The 19,616-nt window shown below is 36.0% G+C and overlaps 3 protein-coding genes across 4 annotated transcripts; 2 read left to right on the top strand and 1 right to left on the bottom strand.

The window, feature by feature from the left end:
* Window positions 1-1,685: 1,685 nt before the first annotated feature.
* Window positions 1,686-7,336, top strand: LOC115721801 (probable RNA-dependent RNA polymerase 1). Of its 2 annotated transcripts, XM_030650879.2 has the most exons (5): window positions 1,686-1,897; window positions 2,569-3,111; window positions 4,143-6,040; window positions 6,164-6,314; window positions 6,445-7,336. In XM_030650879.2, exons 2-5 carry the CDS (start codon window positions 2,590-2,592, stop codon window positions 7,279-7,281), a joined length of 3,408 nt encoding a protein of 1,135 aa, XP_030506739.2. In that variant the 5' UTR covers window positions 1,686-1,897; window positions 2,569-2,589; the 3' UTR covers window positions 7,282-7,336. The 2 variants fall into 2 exon arrangements, with proteins under 2 accessions (XP_030506739.2, XP_060960284.1); XM_061104301.1 differs by having other exon boundaries at window positions 1,745-1,897; window positions 4,143-6,314.
* Window positions 7,337-13,245: 5,909 nt separating this feature from the next.
* Window positions 13,246-15,422, top strand: LOC115723954 (protein FAR1-RELATED SEQUENCE 5-like). The gene is made up of 4 exons (XM_061105048.1): window positions 13,246-13,822; window positions 13,892-14,378; window positions 14,489-14,729; window positions 14,778-15,422. Exons 1-4 carry the CDS (start codon window positions 13,246-13,248, stop codon window positions 15,420-15,422), a joined length of 1,950 nt encoding a protein of 649 aa, XP_060961031.1.
* A 1,752-nt stretch (window positions 15,423-17,174) lies between these two features.
* Window positions 17,175-19,565, bottom strand: LOC115721822 (loganic acid O-methyltransferase-like). The gene is made up of 3 exons (XM_030650902.2): window positions 19,431-19,565; window positions 18,621-19,301; window positions 17,175-17,706 (listed from the first exon to the last, which is right to left on the bottom strand). Exons 1-3 carry the CDS (start codon window positions 19,515-19,517, stop codon window positions 17,365-17,367), a joined length of 1,110 nt encoding a protein of 369 aa, XP_030506762.2. The 5' UTR covers window positions 19,518-19,565; the 3' UTR covers window positions 17,175-17,364.
* Between the last annotated feature and the right edge of the window lie 51 nt (window positions 19,566-19,616).

The following is a 19,616-nucleotide window of genomic DNA, read 5'->3' as shown; positions in this document are numbered from 1 at the left end:
AATAGAGAATTAATTAATATTAAATTTTATATATTTTAATTTAATAATTATAATAGTTAATCTCCACACCATTGGACATATTGTGCTTAATAAGTAAACTAATACATATATACATACTTTTTCCATTATTTTTTTAAAAGAGAAATTTGAATTTCCATACTTAAAATACTTAAATTTTTAGACACATTATCATTTCATTTGTTACATCTTACAAACTAATTTCTAAAATTACCCCTCACATTATTCAAATCCCACGGAACTTGGTATTTCAACTTTTGTACCACTTTCAACTTGGAGATGTCATCGCTCGTCCACGGTGAACCCGGGACGTCGACGCTCGGCGATGAAATAAGATTCTCACTTGATAAACTAATACAATAATTATATAGCTTTAATGGTTTAGATTTGTTCATTGTTAATGGATTAAGTAATTTTTCCTCTTCACAGGGACCATTGGTCGATGTCATAACGAACTTACCTTGAAACGAATATTATTATCTTTATTATTTGAGGGATTGAGCAATGAGGCTTCATTGTTGTTCTTACATATCCATGTGCCTATTCTTATAGTAAGATTTGTGTAAGCCATTTTGACAATGTTCACAACGCACCCAAGCATGACACGGAAAATCTTGGATTTGGACAACGGAACTTGGTATTTCAACTTTTGTACCACTTTCAACTTGGAATGTCTCGTGGATACTTGATGGGCGATGAAATAAGATTCTCACTTGATAAACTAATCGGACCATAATTATATAGCATGGTTTAGATGTTCATTGTTAATGGATTAAGTAACCTCTTCAACCATTGGACGGTCACCATCGGACCTTACCTTCTATTATTGTTATTATTTCGGACGGATGATTTTGTCCCTTTCTTGGTATTCCCAAAGATTTGTGTAAGGTTTGCCAATGTTCCCCCCGAACTTGATTTGGACAAATTACAAATCAATTTTTGGGGTCGATGGTCGATTGATAGTGTACATCGGGTATCGGCCATTAAGTCGAATTGGACGGCTCGGGGTTCGGACCATCGGATCTTCCGGGCTTCTCCATTGACGGACGGTCCAAGATCCCATTTTCGCTTCGGGTCGCCTCGGAGTGGTCGTCGGTTGAGCGTTGACGGTCGGGGTTGAGCATCGACGGTCCTGGGCTCACCGTGGACGGCCGTGAGTTGAGCGACGACGTCTGCTGCGGGTTGGGGATTTCGTGGGTTGGTTGCCGTGAGTGTAGGTAAGTTGAGAGAGAGGAAGAGAGAGGCTGAGATGAGATTTGAAATGTGAGGGGTAGTTTTGGGAAATTAGTAAAGTGGTCATATATGACCAATTTTAATAACTACGCATTTAGAAGAAAAATTATAAGGTATTTTAGATATGAAAATTCAAATTTCCCTTTTAAAATTAAGTGTGATAAAAATTTAAATAGACGCATTATCATTTCATTTGTCACATTTTACAAAACTTAATAAAAAAACCATTTTATAATTCAACAATTATTTTTAACGCACAAAATTATTAAACAGCCAATTATAATGATTGGCTAAAAGTGTGGTGGGTCAAAGTGGCTCATATTGGAGTCAGCCTTTGCCATTTCTCGAAATATGTATATATATATGAGAACCAATAGGAAATCGAAACGTGTCCAAGGTCAGATACAAAGCAATGATGACGATGATGATGACCATGTCACTAACCTATGTCAGCACACAGATACACACACCCTCACTCTGAGAGAGAACTTTCGTCTCCCTCTCTCTTTATAATATTCTTTCAATTCAAACAGTAAAAAGAGTAGAAAGAGAGAGTGAGATAATTGACTCCAAAGTCCAAACAAGGGTTTCTTTTTCATTCTTGATCGTTTCTGGGTCTTGGGTTTTTCTTTTCTTGGACTCTAAGGTAACCTTACTTCACTTATTCTCTTCTTTTTTTTCTCCTATTTTTGGTATCCACTATTGAACTGATGTGTGTGCTTGTTTACTTCTATCATTCTTGGCCGAATTTGGGTATTTCTTTTTTTATTTGATGATTGCTAAAATGGTGTATTGGCAAGTGGGTTTCGCATTTGTTGGCGTTTTATGTACGTAGAAATATTAACAACATTAACTACTGATGATTTAAATTCCTGGGAATGATTAATCTATTTCAGTTTTTGCTTTGAATGTCTTTGCATCTTACGTTTTTTGTGGGTTTATGGAACTTGACTATGTGAAATCAAAATTATCTGGCTTATATAGCTTCCTTAACAGTTATGGAACAGTCTTTATTTCATTCTTTTTAATAGAGCTCGAATCAACTTATATATAACTTCAAAATCCCATGCATTTGCCTCTTTTTATGAAATAATAAAGTGAAATTATGGAAGAGATAAAAGTCTTTTTTGAAGAATTTAACAAAACACAGTGAATGTAGTCTTTGTTGACAGTAAGATTGATTGATGTCAAGTCATTTCTCAAGTTGTATGTTGAAACTCAGTGAATGATTCTGTAGTAGAAATTTTTAGCATGATTGGTTTTAGTATATGTGAAATTTTAAACTAAGACTTGCTAACCACTATCTGGTGTTAATAGGAGTGGATCCAATTAATTTAGATGGGTAAGAGTAAGACGGTACATTTGTCTGGATTCCCTTCATATGTTTCGGCTGAAAGTGTTAAGAAATTTCTGGAAGAGCACACAGGAGAAGGAACTGTGTATGTTATTAAGCTTCGTCCACCTAAGAATGGGAATTCAAGATCCTTTGCAATTGTGCAGTTTACCTCCATGAAATGCGCTGAGCTCATTGTTGCTAAGGCGAGCCAGCGTTTGTGGTATGGAAGTTCCTATATCAAGGCATTTGAAATGGACCATGACACTGTACCGAAGCCAAGAACATTTGACCACAGCTTGAAAAACATAAAACTATATTTTGGTTGTCAGTTGTCAAAGGAAAGGTTTTCGTTTCTATGGAATGTGGCGAATGTATCTGTGGATTTTGGGACTCGTCTTCGAAAATTACACTTCTATTTAACAAATGATCTAGTGGAGTATAAGCTTCAGCTATCCTATGAGAACCTTTGGCAAATTGAGCTGCATCGTCCGCGTGGTCAAACTTCCAAATTCCTTTTGATTCAGGTTTATTGCTTTACCTTTCACTCTGTTTTCTTTATTGTTGGGAATTCTACAATATCTTGCATTTAATACTTTTAGTATTTAGCCAATAACTTTTTTGTGTATAATGCAGGTGTTGAATAGTTTTGAGTTCTTCTACGTTGAGTTTTTGTCTGTCTTGTGAAACTTCCTATTTTGAATGAACATTTGAACAAGATTATACGCGTTTTAACTGTAATTTTTCTAGGTTATTTTTATTTATTTTCTGTTCTGTTCCGTTCTGTTCTGTTCTGTTTTTTTTTTTTCACTTAATATGCATGATGGCTGTTCTTCTTATTTATTTTGAAAATGCTTTAATGGGTTAGGAGTTACATTAATTGGGTTTTGGAAAATTCCTATTTTTAAGTAATCCTTAACAATTAGGAATATGTACATATGTTATTTTCAAAAATGTGTCAAAAAATCTTATAATGTTTCCAGAGAATTGTAATTCATTTTTGGTTTGAGATAGACAATCACCAAATCAGAATAAGTCTTTAGAATTGATAATTGAGAAAGATATATATATATACATAAATTGTATTACTGCAAATCTTGGTTGTAACTAGAAGTATCCATATTATGATTGTGGGGAAAATTTAATCGGTTCCTGTCCTACTTGATCATTTTTTATTTAGAGCTTTTAAATCTCAATTTCACATTATCCAATAGATGTTATTAATTACTTTCATTTTGTACATAACCTTCCTTTCATCATCTACACTTTTTTACTTGTCATTTCTTTCCTGTGCCCATGTTTTTAGTTTGAACTATCCAAGTTCTGTATGTTTAACTGTATTAGTTTGGGAAAAAATTGGAAGTGAAAGAATTGCATTATATTCTCTCTTAAATTCGCCTGTTGACGATTAGTTCCCTTATCTCATGCAAGATTTGTTCAATAAGTGGTTTCATTTTTACCAGGAACATATTCATTTGCTATACTCATGATGCATATCATTTACTTAATGTTTCCTACTGGTTAGATTAATCCTTGATGTAACATTATGCATTTTTAGTTGCTTGGCGGGCTTCGGATTTATGAGAAAGATGTGCGCTCTTCAGGAAATATATACGAAGACCCTCTCTATAATTATTTTAGGGACACCCCTGACGACCAATGGATCCGTGCTACTGATTTCACTCAATCATTTCGCATTGGTCAATCTTCTGCGCTTTGTTTGGAGCTGTCAAACGGGCTTGAACTTCCAAATTTTCGGGAAAGCTTTGCTTACTATAAAGAAAGTGATGAGCAATTTAGCTTGGAGCGCGGTGTCCCTTTTTCTAGCAACTTGGCTCTTGTCCCTATTGTTGGTCCTCCTTCGGATGTTCATTTACCATTTGAGATTTTGTTCAAAGTTAACATACTGCTTCAGAATGGATGTCTTTCAGGACCTACACTTGATGCTAGTTTTTATCGATTGATTGATCCAAGAAGAGTCAATCCTGACTGTATAGATCATGCCCTTGAAAAACTGTATGCTTTAAAAGAATGCACCTTTCAACCTTCATTGTGGCTTTCTGAGCAGTACAAGAACTACCGCGCAGCAAGGAGGCCCCCGAAACCATCAGCCATAGCCTTAGATTCTGGATTGGTATATGTAAGGAGGGTCCAAGTTACACCAACTAAAGTATATTTTTGCGGTCCAGAAGTTAATGTCTCTAATCGTGTGTTGCGCCATTATAAACATTATATTGACAATTTTCTTCGTGTTTCATTTGTTGATGAGGAGTTGGAAAGATTGTATTCAACAGATTTATCTCCACGCACGTCCACTGGAATTGAGGACAGAAAAACTGAAATCTATCACAGGATTCTCTCTGTTCTTGAAAATGGAATTACAATTGGTGATAAGAAGTTTGAATTCTTGGCATTCTCTTCGAGTCAATTACGTGAGAATTCTCTGTGGATGTTTGCTGCAGAAGATAATATAGATGCTGGTGAAATAAGAGAGTGGATGGGAGATTTTCGCAGCATAAGAAATGTGGCCAAGTATGCTGCCAGACTAGGTCAATCATTTGGATCCTCCACGGAAACTCTCAGTGTTTATGATCATGAAGTTGAAAATATTCCTGATGTAGAAAAGATTACACTGAATGGAGTCAAGTATGTTTTCTCTGATGGTATTGGGAAAATATCTTCAGAATTTGCTAAGAAAGTTGCCTTAAAATGTGGCTTTAAAGAGTTCACCCCATCAGCTTTTCAGATCCGATATGGTGGATATAAAGGTGTTGTGGCTGTTGATCCAACGTCACAAGTGAAATTGTCATTGAGGAAAAGCATGTGCAAGTTTGAATCTGAGCATACAAAGCTAGATGTTTTAGCCTACAGCAAATTTCAGCCATGTTATCTGAACCGTCAACTGATATCTCTCTTGTCTACCCTTGGTGTTGAGGATCGGTTTTTTCTGAAAAAACAAAAGGAAGCTGTAGACCAGCTTGATGCTATGTTGACTGATCCATTGAAAGCACAAGAGGCTCTGGAGTTGATGTCTTCAGGTGAGACTACTAACATCCTGAAGGAGTTGCTCCTGTGCAATTATAAGCCTGATACTGAGCCATTCCTTTCAATGATGCTGCAAACATTCAGATCATCTAAGTTGCTGGAATTGCGGACTAAATCAAGGATCTTTATTCCGAATGGAAGAGCAATGATGGGATGTCTTGATGAAACTGCTACCTTGAATTATGGGCAGGTGTTTGTGCAGTTTGCTGGAACCAGGCATAGGCGATATTTTGAAGATTCATTTATGTTTGATGGTGGTAATTCAAACCAGAATTTTATCGTCCAGGGAGTGGTGGTGGTTGCCAAAAACCCTTGCTTGCACCCTGGCGACATTCGTGTTCTAAGAGCTGTCAATGTACCTGCCTTGCACCATATGGTGGATTGTGTTGTTTTTCCACAAAAAGGACCAAGGTATGAAATGATTCACCCAAATAATCTTAGTTCTGCAGTAAATCATTTGTTTTGTGTTTGTGTTTTCGATTTTGTGTGCAAATATTTCTTTTTGGATACTGATTTACTGAAGTACAACACTAGACCTCACCCAAATGAATGTTCGGGAAGCGACCTCGATGGAGATATCTATTACGTTTGTTGGGATCCTGATTTGGTTCCTAAGAAGCAAATTGAACCTATGGATTATACCCCAGCACCAAGCAAGCACTTAGATCATGATGTCACAGTTGAGGTAACACATTGTGTTGCTTAAAATGAGCTCTTCAAATTGAATTTTACTGATGCTTAACTTCCTGTTTCATATACAGATCTTTTCCATGTGTTTTGCTTATGAGAAAGATTACCTTGTTTCTTTGATGCAGGAAATCATGGAATATTTCACAAACTACATAGTCAATGACAGTCTGGGAATAATTGCCAATGCCCACACCGCGTTTGCAGATAAAGAGTCTAAGAAAGCAATGAGCGATTCATGCATAGAGCTCGCAAAGCTATTTTCAATTGCTGTTGACTTTCCGAAAACTGGTGTACCTGCTGTAATCCCAAGTCATTTGCATGTCAAAGAATATCCTGATTTCATGGAGAAGCCTGATAAATCTACATACGAATCACAAAACGTGATTGGGAAGCTCTTCCGCATGGTGAAAGACATTTCGTTGCATGATAGCTCTACAAGGTTCTTCACCAAAGAAGTGGCTAGGAGGTCTTATGATCCCGACATGGAGTATGATGGATTTGAGGAGTACATTGATGATGCTGTCTTTTACAAAGGCAATTATGATTACAAATTGGGTAATCTGCTGGACTATTATGGGATCAAAACCGAGGCAGAAATACTGAGCGGGAGCATAATGAAAATGTCCAAATCTTTCACAAAAAGACGCGATGCTGAATCCATTAACATGGCTGTAAGGTCTTTGAGAAAGGAAGCTAGGACCTGGTTCAATGAAAATGGGAGTAGTCTAGATTCTGGAGCTGATGAGGTATATGCAAAAGCTTCAGCTTGGTACCATGTCACATACCACCCCGATTATTTCGGTTTTTATAATGAAGGCATGAATCGGGACCATTATCTTAGCTTTGCATGGTGTGTTTATGACAAGCTTGTGCAAATCAAGAGAAATAATGCAAGCATGAGAAGGTCTCTACAACAATCTTCTCTGGAAAGGGAATTCGGTCTTCGATTGCAACTGAGATAAGAAATTTGTCTGTAAATATCATCTTAAACTTGAGTGAAACTTGGTCTCTCTCTCTCTCTCTAAGAAAAAAATGGTACTGATGAATTGTAATTATATAATCAAGTGTGCTGTATTATCTGCCATGTTGATAAGTATGTAAATATATATCAGAATGCTATGAGTGCTTCCTTTAGATGATTTTTCTCAGTTTTCTTTCTTTACTTTACTGAGAAGAAGACCCTTCATTATGGCTCTTTGGTGCATAGTAAGCTTCACCATATCATTATGGCTCTTTGTAGTTTCTTCTTCCATTTTTCGAAAACTTTCAAATAATTTACATAGTCAAAAAGACGATATATATTGTTTTAAAGCCTGTTTTTGAGATCGAAATACTTAAATAACTACATTGTACAGTAGAATCTCTATTTAAGAATACTCTATTCAAGAATAACCTCTAATTTATTATAAAAAAATTAAGTCCCAATTTGGACCAGTTATAAATAAAAATAACCTCTAAATTGTAATTAGTTATATATTTTCTAAGTCTCGTATTAACAAAGTATACCTCTATATAAGAATAATTACATCTTTATAAAATATATACATATATTTTGTAAATCTATTTACATAAAATTAATAATTTTATTCTAAATTGTAATATATGTATTAACATTATATTTATTTTAAAATAATTCTATTATAATGTAGTATTAATAATTATTTATTGTTATTATTGTTACATTGATATTTTTTGGTATTTTAATTTTTGTTTTTAGTGTAACTCTATTTAGTTATAACCTCTCAATTAGAATATAATTTGCTTAGTCCCAAGTGTATTCTTGAATAGAGGTTCTACTGTATATTGTTATATAATTTGATTATAATTTCTATTGGAATAGAAACACTAAAGGATGTTAGAAGTAAGCTATTTAAGATTTTTCTCCCCAAATTATGCTCTTATCATATAAATACAAATAAGCTATTTAGAATTTTTGTCCCTAAACTGACAAATGCATTATTGTGCTAGTCCCCAAATTATTCAAACATAATGTGACTTGCGGTGTTTACGGGCCCGGTGACACACAGTATGTAGTCAAGTTAGCTTTGGGGTACCGGAGTCACTACTCTCCCAACGAACTCACCGAATCTTGTTCGACCTACGGTTGTACGGAGTGACACTCAACCATTCGTACTACTCACACTGTGACTTGCGGTGTTTACGGGCCCAGTGACACACAGTATGTAGTCAAGTTAGCTTTGGGGTACCGGAGTAGTCACTACTCTCCCAACGAACTCACCGAATCTTGTTCGACCTACGGTTGTACGGAGTGACACTCAACCATTCGTACTACTCACATTGTGACTTGCGATGTTTACGGGCCCGGTGACACACAGTATGTAGTGGATGTTAGCTTTGGGGTACCGGACTCACTACTCTCCCAACGAACTCATCGAATCTTGTTCGATCTACGGTTGTACGGAGTGACACTCAACCATTCGTACTACTCACATTGTGACTTGCGGTGTTTACGGGCCCGGTGACACACCAAATGTAGTCAAGTTAGCTTTGGGGTACCGGAGTCACTATTCTCCCAACGAACTCATCGAATCTTGTTCGACCTACGGTTGTACGGAGTGACACTCAACCATTCGTACTACTCACACTGTGACTTGCGGTGTTTACGGGCCCGGTGACACACAGTATGTAGTCAAGTTAGCTTTGGGGTACCGGACTCACTACTCTCCCAACGAACTCACCGAATCTTGTTCGACCTACGGTTGTACGGAGTGACACTCAACCATTCGTACTACTCACACTGTGACTTGCGGTGTTTACGGGCCCGGTGACACACAGTATGTAGTCAAGTTAGCTGTGGGGTACCGGAGTCACTACTCTCCTAACGAACTCACTGAATCCAGTTCGACCTAGGGTTAATTCGGTGATGGCGATGCACTATGGCAGAAGTCGCACTATGAATTTAGGTTGTTTGGGCTGAGTATGTACTCAGTTCATCATGAAGCGTACCGGAGTCACTATTCTCCTAAATTTATTACCAGAGTCACTTTTCGTCTCAAACTACTATTGTATTCATAACATTAAACTGTTTTTTATTAAATATCTATATTTGTATAGTATTCAAAAAATTATTATAATCTTGATTCCAACGATTAATACGTTAATGTAATCTTACAAAAATTATTGCAATATTTATTCCAACGAATAATATTTTAATGAAATATTAAAATCGGATTAAAAAAAAATATTGAGTTTTCATTATTAGTAAACATCCTAATTTAATTTCTTATTCATTTGGCCACACATGTTTATTTGGAGATAATATTAGGATATTTGTTGCTACATGTGAGAAGTTTATGTGGCCATTGCTGTTGTTAACGGATGGGAACAATGGGAACAACATTTACCTTATTTAAATACATAATTTTTCTAACCACAGTCAACCAAACTAGAACAAAACCGAGCATTTCGTTGGTTCGAATTACGTCTTCCAAGAAAAATTTAATAGGGGGTTGGGTTTGTTGAAATTACGTTTTTCAAGGGATTGAAAAAATCAAATTTATCTTGGGGTTATACCACCCCTTTTTTAGCCGTACCTAGGGTTATATTAATTATTATTTTTTAATTTTTGACAAGACTACACTCAACAATCACATCCACAAGTACTATATATACCCCTCTACCTCTCCTTACTCCTTCACATCTCAATTTAGTATTGTTTTCTTTCCTAGAGAACTCACTCACTATCTGTAGACGTATGTATAAGGATAATGTATAAAAAAATAAATTATGTATTGTTGTTGCACCGAAGTGAAGATGTGTAAACAGAAAGATTGGTATGCTCTACAACCATGTGTTGTAAGTGCATCAAGGGAATTTCAGCAATTCAATCAATCATCTCATAACAAATTTCGGTAATAACTCAACTCTTTACGTCTATTTATTTTAATAGTATATTATTACAAATTGTTTCTTAAAATTTTTATGTATGTGGTACATGTATATTCAGGAAATGTTGACGAAGGTTTCAGATGGGTGGAGTAGGGTGGACGGAACTACTTCCAATACGGCCACCCAAATATGCCATCCTATCGAACCTCAACCTCCCGAGTCGACAAGGCCACCGTGGAATGAGTGTTATCATATTTGACACAACGGTGCGCCAGACTCTCGAACAAAATAAAAATGGTATTATTAAACACAATTTATTAATTAAGTAAATTTTCAGTAAAGTACGTCAGCGTTTTTACAGAGGTCAAATCAACTTTACTACATGATGACCCCCAGATATTGTGAGATTTTATTTTAAATTTACACATAGTCTGAAAAAGGATTAACTAAACTATGTGGACACATTTATTTAACAGCCATTGTGAATGTTTGGTGAATAGGTTGTAAATAGTAAATAATACATTTTGTATGTACCACAAAAAAGTAGATCTTCTCACCACATCGAATATTTTCAAATTTTGTAATTAATTGGGTGAATTGTAAAGTGACTTGTTGTCCTCTCATAATTTATACTTACCCCATTCTATCTCCTCCCTCACATCATAATTTTATATGCATTAATTTTTATTTTTAATATGCAAAATATTATGTTATTAAAATAACGTACTTCGAGTTGTTTTAATTATATATGTCACATCATATTTCTTTGATAAATGACATATTAATAATTGAATTTATTTCCATTACACACATTGTTTAACTATAAAATGGTCGAATTAAAAAACAATTATTATTAAGTGTACATGATTTTCATTACGTGTACATCAACCCACCCAACCACTATATAACTAAAGGTTTGGATTTTACAACAACCCATTTATTGTAACCCCGTATTATAATTACCTACTAAACATGGACCCTTACCCAAAATTCAACCCTTTCGACTCAAGTCCTGAAAAGTCCCCACCTCATCCATATTCTTCAAAACGATCCGTAGGTACACCTTCAAGGAGTCCTAGACTCCGTTCAGCTTCAATCTCAGGATGTGTCAACTGTGCTAGGCTCGAGGGTGTTCTGCACGAGCACAAAAAACTCATAAGGAAGGCACATGTTAGAGCAGCAGAAGCTAAGCATGAGTCATTTAAACTGGCGGAGCACCTGTACCATTCCGCCCAAGCATTGCAATATGCCAACACCTCAAGAGAAAAATTAGAAAATATCATGGACGACATTCTTGACTACACCGAGGTCTCCATACCCCATTAGCTAGTCTATCCAAAGGAAGAACCATCAAACAATCCAAGGGGAAGTCCTTCGCAACCCAAGTCCCCGTACCGAGACCTTATCCCTCCAAGTCAACGGAAGATCCCTCAAGTTATACAACTTGATTGAACATCCGTTGAGTTTCATTTAGTGGTATTATATATATATATTGTATTATTTTAGTACTCATATCATATGGCTGTTGGACAACTTTTTGTTATGCCATTTATTGATATTTAACAACTTTGCTCTATTTTGAATTTACTATTAGGTCAATGTAAATGTTATTATAGTACTTTAATATAACGAGTCTATTTTCATTTTCAACTTAGTTGTTATGTCGAAATTATTTACTTAAGTTTTGCTTCACAAATTAATTAAAAAGGAAAGTGACTTTACTACTTAAAAATAAACCAAATTCTAAATTTCACCTCAAACACGTACAATACATAAAACCATGAACAAATACATAAAATGGAAACCAACAGAGTACATCAGTTACTGTTTTTGGGAGAAGGATCCATTCCTCCTTTCTCTCCCCCTTCAATGTCATCTCCATTTGGCTCCTTGCCTTTCTCACTGAAATCTTTGACCTTCTCTTCTTTGGGTGATTTTTTAACACCAGAGCTCTCACCCTCATCAAACAATGAGCGAACACAATTAAGTATTGCTTCCTCATCTTCATCATCATCTGAATCCCACATGCATGGGAAATCATTAACACAACAAAGTTCTCTAACTTGTTGCCCAGTGAAGCATAGTCCCGTCTGTCCATGTAGACATGCAGCAGAAAAGGCTTCTATGAAAGAATCATATCGACATATTTTGATTGTGGAATCTGAATTAGGGTTTTTCTTCGTAGCATCTTCGTAGCTACTATAAATACCTTCGTTCGGGCCATTGAAAACAACCCAGTGAGGACCAGAACTCATATTTGATTATATTGTAATGATATGAATAACTAAATTACAAGTTATTTTGCTAAATAAAATTGCTGATGGATTGCAACACATCCCAAGTGTGTTATATAATGTCCCAAGTATAAGTTATAGTACGTTTTTGACTTAGCTGTACTCCATTGGCCACATCTGATGTGTCAAAAAAATGGGTGATAAAAACTATGAATTCCTAATTTAATACACGTGTACACGCAGGGGGTTTTCATAATAGTACTGCGTTATCTTTGTAAAGTACAGGAATGGTTGAATTCATTAAAAGATGTTGGTATAGGCCCATTAATATAAGCCCAATGGATTTAAATGGGAACAACTACCCATTTATTAAAATTTCCTTCTTTTCTTAACATATTTTTTTTCAAAAACAAAAAAAGTACAATGTTTCATTTCGGACGTACGAAAATGATTCAACTCATTGAAAAACTTAGGTGAATGCCCATTAACATAAGGCCAATCTATTTAAATGCCACAACCAACCCTTTCAACTCAATAATATCACCCCTTTAAATTTTTCGTCAAATAACCTTATTTTACAATTACATGTGGAATGAAATTAAAACAACTTGTATTATTATACTGTTCTGACGTACGAGAGGAGTTGAATTCAGATTGTAATATTGTAGAGGCCCATTAATATCAGCCCAACAGCTTTAAATGTGATCACCAAATGTGATCACCAACTCCACACAACCTTATTATCTCAGCCCTTTAAACTCACAAAATCTAATTTCAATCCCCTCAGCACCCTCTTTCCCTTACTCCTCATCTACAATTCTTATAAATCAATAACAAGCCAACATGAATGACGAACACACTTATGAATGGGAAACCACCACAGCAGAGCTAAACATCACAAAACTAGTGAATGAGATTGAAATACAGGATGTGCTAGGCAAGAGTCTCGACAAACTAGAAAAATGGGAAGCATTCTACGAAATGTACGCGAAACGGATGGGTTTTGGCACAAGGAAAGACGATGTACGACGTTCTCATGGGGTCATTGTAATGCGGAGGTGGGTTTGTCGTTCTGAGGGTTCGAAAAAAATCGCATCACCGGACACACCAAGAAAAAAAAGACCTCATGATGTCACTAGAACCGGATGTCAGGCAGCATTGCGTATTTTACTCACACAACCGTGTAACACTTGGCAATGCAAAGAGTTCAGCACAATACACAATCACGAGCTGGCTTCATCGAGTGAGGTACAATTTTTGAGATCATATAGAGTTGTGTCTGATGGGTTGCTTGCCCAAGTTAGGTCGATGAACTCCGTAGGAATTAAAACTGCCAACATAATGTCTCATGTTGCTTTGCAAAGTGGAGGTTACGAGAAAATGCCATGTCAACTTCGAGATGTGTACAACAGGGTTGCTGGTGCAAAGTGAGAAGAGAAGATAGAGACAGACTCAGAAGGGGCTCTGGGATTTCTTGATTGTCTCGCAGAGAAGGATCCTAATTTCTTCGTTGTCTATCAGGTTGACGACGAGAATCGCTTGGCTAACTTATTCTGGGCAGATGGAAACTCACGCGTGGACTATGTGGCTTTTGGGGATGTACTAGGATTTGATACAACCTACATGACAAATGAGTACAATATGCCCCTCACTGTTCTCATTGGCGTCAACCATCATTTCAACACATGCATCTTCGGCTTTGCTCTCCTCTTCCACGAGAAGCTTCCATCATATTCTTGGCTACTTCAAAAATTTCTAGAATGCCATGGAGATAAGAAGCCAAATGTTGTAGTTACTGACCAAGATGCAGCCATGAAACAGGTTATCGTTGAACACATGCCCGATGTTACACACCGTCTCTGCGCTTGGCATCTCAATACAAATGCTTCGAAAAAGGTTAAAGATCTGATCTTCTTAAAAACATTTAAGGATCTCATGTACAACTACTACGAGGAGGAAGAATTTGAAGCAAGATGGTTAGACGTCATCCAAACCCAACAACTAACAGATAATGAATGGTGTCAAACAACATTCGAGTCAAGCCAAAAATGGGCAAAAACTTATTTAAAGGGTTCATTCGTTGCAGGAATGAGAACCACACAACGTTGCGAATCCATCAACTCCGCTCTAAAATTTTTTTAGAGAAGAATTATTGCTTGCGTGAATTTGTAACAACCATAGATATGACAGTCTCAAAGCTCAGACACAACGAGACTGCAAATGACTTCAAAAGCAGATGCACTCGACCTCACCCACCTAATCCTACATGCTTGACCACTTACTACAACCAATGTGCTGAATTCTACACAAGAACTATGTACCACAAGGTTGCTGAGTAGCTTGATTTAGAGAATAATTATTTTGTCATAAGTCAGGAGCAAGAAGGAGAGTGGCAGATATTCACCATTGGAAAGTTTCAGCATCCGGACGTCCAATACCGAGTTCATTACTGTGAAGGCCGACGAGCACTACACTGTAGTTTCTTGCTCTATGAAAGTCAGGGGTACGCTTGTAGACATTTATGGGCTACAATGAAAAGATTAAACATGAGAAGAATACCTAATTCTCTTCTCATGAAGCGATGGAGCAAATCCGCAAAGACAAATCTCCACCTACATTTTTACCCGCCAGCACAACCACAACAACACATTTACAAGATGGCTAGGTTTGGATCTCTCAGTTCACTGACTTATAACTTCACTTTCTATGCAACAAAATCAGAGGATTCGTACAACCGTGCAAAGGAAGAGCTTGAACGGCTAACTCTAATGTTGAAGGAAGAATTTGACTTGAATTCCAATCCGGAAGGAGAGACGCCACAACCTGGAAGATATCGTAGCAACCCCAACATTATTAAAGACCCCGAAGTTGTGAGAACAAAGGGTACGGGAAATACAAGGGAAGGACCAAACGGGGAGCAGATCCCAAGAAACTCAAGACATTGTCGCATTTGTCGTTCATCAGACCATGATTATCGACGGTACCCAAATCGTCAACATAACACTGGATCTCAGGGGTAACAACCTCCAAACAATCAACCAACATCTGACTCATTCAATGACCACTCCAACGCGTATTTCCCAGAATCGCCTTCCTCCACACAAGAGTCTTACTATGGTCATTCTTATAACTAGCTACTTTTAGCCATTGTTGTTTTAACGTTTATGACTCTACTTATTGCTTCAAAAATTCTACATTTATATACTTCTTGTTATGTTTGGCGTGTTTAAGGTAATTTTCTCATCTTCACCAAATCTCAAAATTTTAATTGACGAATAACTAAATTATGCCTAGGAAAAAAAACTCAATCTTATAAGGTGAAAAAATATATTTTTGTGGTAATTTTTAATATATGAAATATTTACAATTAAAAAATTACACTAACTAAAAACTCAATGTATAACAACAAATAATTTCATCACTTAAAACAAAATTTTCTAAATAATATACTACGAAACGTAAATGAACGTACTCAGTACGTGAAATTTTGTACTCGGTACGTGATATTATGTACACTAATTTTACTAAACATCACGCAGAAACAAGTAATGTACACGGTACTCGATATAATGTACTTAATTACCATCCCACAAATACATATGATTCTATGAATGAAGGAAAATACCAAAATAGCCTCAATCCGACAACATGGACCCACTGCCTACAGTGTTTTCGTACCATCAACTGCCAGGAACAGTGAAGACTGCTATACCTTTTTGTACTCTAACTAACACACACAGTACTATTGTGTACCTTTTTCGTACCTAACTATTTTTTAATTAAAAAAATAAATTCCCAACCGGTAACCACACCTACAACAACCGGTTACCACCAAAATTTAAAAAATTAAAAAACATTTAAAAGTACGGTGGGACCTACCTGCCGTACAACGGATTGTAATCCGTATTTTGCACATATGGGCACAAAATCGGCTGCCTACAATTATATATTGATTACATTGGAATTTGGATTATATAATTAAAGAAGGGAAATTTGATTTTCTATACTTAGAAAATCAAAAAAAATTTTCCCTAAACCAAAAATTTAAAACCTAAAGAAACTATACCTTTTTTTTTAAAACTCCAAAAATACCCCCCCTCACAATATTTTCTCTCTCTGCATCATCTCTCTCTCCCTCTATCTCACCCCAACCGCCCACCCTCACCCGAACCACGCACCCTCACCCACGTCAACCCCAACCCGAACCACCCTCACCCCGTCGACCACGAATCCCAAGCCCCCCATCACCGGCGGTCGAAGCCCATGAATCCCAGGCCCCCTCTTCACCGCCGGTCATCGAAAGCCAAAAAAAAAAAAAAAAGGAAAAAAAGCCCCCAGGTCCGATGGTCGGACCATGGGTCCGATGGGGTCCGACCAATCGGACCCATCGGACCCATGGTCCGACCATCGGACCCCCTCTCTCTAAGTCTCTCTCAAATCGAATGAAGAAGGAAAAAAAAAAAAAACCAGTCCGATGGTCGGACCATGGGGTCCGATGGGTCCGATTGGTCGGACCCCATCGGACCCCATCGGACCCCATGGTCCGACCATCGGACCTGGGGTGTGGGATTCTTGGGACCGGCCGAGATAGAGAGAGAAAGAGAGATGCTGTGAGAGTTTGGGGGTATTTTTGGGGTTTTGAAAAAAAAAGGTATAATTTTTTTAGGGTTTAAATTATTGGGTTAGGAATCAAATTTTTTGATTTTCTAAGTATAGAAAATCAAATTTCCCTTAAAGAAAAACTTACGCCAGTGCAATTTTTTTTTTTTTTTGAAGACCCAGTATTATTAGAGACAACATTTATCTCCCCTACAACCCAAATTTATTATAGTGAATGAATATCTTTATCAAAAAATAAATAAAAAATTAAACATAAATTTTAGCGCAGATATTAACTATAAAAGATTGAAATAAGAAATTAACGACAACACTTCTCTACATAACATACAATATATTTTAGTACTACTTCCGTTTTAGCACAAGAATGATTTGAAATCCCCCCTCCTTGTGAATATGTTGAAGTTGATCTGAAATGTCTTCAATTTTCTTATGAAATCTATCAAAGAGTTCATCAATAATCTCACTACCAAAATGTTTGGTCAATAGAACCTCCACTGCTGCTCTTAGATGCATAGTAGTTGTCTGTGTAGAAATTATTTGAGATTGATCAAACATAGACTTTGTTAGCTCCATTTTCTCAATGCTAAAACACCCATTTACTTCTATCAATTCTTTCATCTCATTTTGTGACACAAGGTACACTGGTATGTTGAAAGAATTTACTTGATCTTCATTGACAAGCCCCTGCAGTAACAAATCAAAGACAATTTTAGTTTTTTTTTAATCTCAATTAACATTTTTTCCCTATTGTTTAGAAATAATAAATTACACTATAAAACATTAACAAATTAAATTTTAGCAAATTAAAACATAAGTTATGGTAGTATACGCAAGGCCGGCCCTATAGGCGGGCTAGGCCTAGGGCCCACACTTTTTGGGGGTCCAAAATAAAAAAATAAAAAAAATTATTAGGCTTTTATTTAAGTAAAATTTAAGTGTATTATAAGCAACAAATATTTATAGTTTACTTGATTGAGGTAGATGCCATAATATCTAAGGTCATCGGTTCAAATATTATCTTTGTACGAACTAATAAATCATGATTAATCATCACAAATACTTGTGCAAAAATCATTAAATTAATTCATCTCTGCTTGTATCATTTTTGAGTTTTTTATTACAAAAATATTAAATTAAATATTAACAATAAATAATAAAAAAAATCTAAAACACACTAATATATACTAATCAAAATCCCAAGACAAAAATAATAAAAATAACTCTATCTATATCGTAGAATTAAATATAGTTGACTTATCAATTTATTAACATATGTCTATGACAAGTTTATCATGTTAATTATTATGACCTATTTAACTAATTTAATGCATTTTACATGTAATGAACATAATGAATACAAATGTATTTAGTCATAGGTTAATATTGTGTTATTTTCAAGTTAAGGGAGTCTAATAATGTTTAATAATTAGGTTATATAGGAGCCCAAATTCATTTAAGAAAAATTTAAACTTCTGAATTTTTAATCGTATTATCATATCTGACTCATTTTTGTTGCATTTTCGTGAGTAATATTCCTTTTCGTTGAGAAAACAAACATTCGCTTTTCGACATACAATAGACAAAAATAAGTGACTTACCTCTTTTGCCATATCCATGAGGGAAGATCCAAGAAGATGAAATACAACACACATAAGTACTCGAGAAAAAGTAACACCATTCGGGGCAAAAGGCATGGTCAACACCATTAAACCTCCAACCACAAGCTCTTTCGCTCTAGCATCCAAGAACGTAGCCATGTCCTTCGCAAATTGAGCTCCATAAGCCTTGAAAACATCATTTGAGGCATTTAAGTAGTGAATTCTCCCGCGATTAAATGCTGTAGAGCTCTCATCAACCAACTCTTTCGGAAGCTGAGAGAGCCACAAGAGTGCATATGAAGAATGGACAAGGTGGAGAGACGAGTTGGGGAACAGGCGGCCATGAAATGACCCTGGAACCCCAACTGCAAAGTAGGGCTTATCGACGGGAAGAGAAGCGAAAAGGGTGTTGAAATCATTGGTGACATGATCGTTAAAGAATACTTGAAATTCTAGTGTAGTTTTGGGAGAAGTAGAGAACTTCAAGTATTTGTGTTTAACAACTTCAAGTATTTCTCCCATAGAAGAAAATGTGTTTGGTCCAACTGAACATCCCAAATCAGCCATGCGAAATATGGCACCATTGTTTGTTGATTTATTAGAAAAGAACAATTCCTTAATGTCAAGCTTATCTTCAATTGCTTCATGGATAGTAGTTTTGGCAGCATTTACAGCAGCTTCCTAATAAAATAAACAAGATAATAAAACAATTTTTTAGACTCAAACGATAAGAGAAAAACAAAATTATAGAGTTGTTATATATATATGTATGAGAAAAAAAGAAAGAAAAAACAAATGATTGAGGAAAACTTGTATGTAGGAGTTTTTGGTGTAGCTGAAAGTTCCATCTCCACCGTTCATTGGGTATGATTGATCTTGCCCTTTGTTGGTGCTCATCTTGATCAAGTCTATAATTAATAATTCTCCTCTCAACACAAAATATGAAATGATGAAATATGTATTCATCTTTATAGTCATTTTTTCATAACACGTTAC

The sequence above is a fragment of the Cannabis sativa genome, chromosome 9, assembly GCF_029168945.1.
Source record: "Cannabis sativa cultivar Pink pepper isolate KNU-18-1 chromosome 9, ASM2916894v1, whole genome shotgun sequence".
Classification (NCBI taxonomy): domain Eukaryota; kingdom Viridiplantae; phylum Streptophyta; class Magnoliopsida; order Rosales; family Cannabaceae; genus Cannabis; species Cannabis sativa.
Note: the sequence above shows the minus strand (reverse complement) of the source record. Positions and strands in the feature narration are given on the sequence as shown.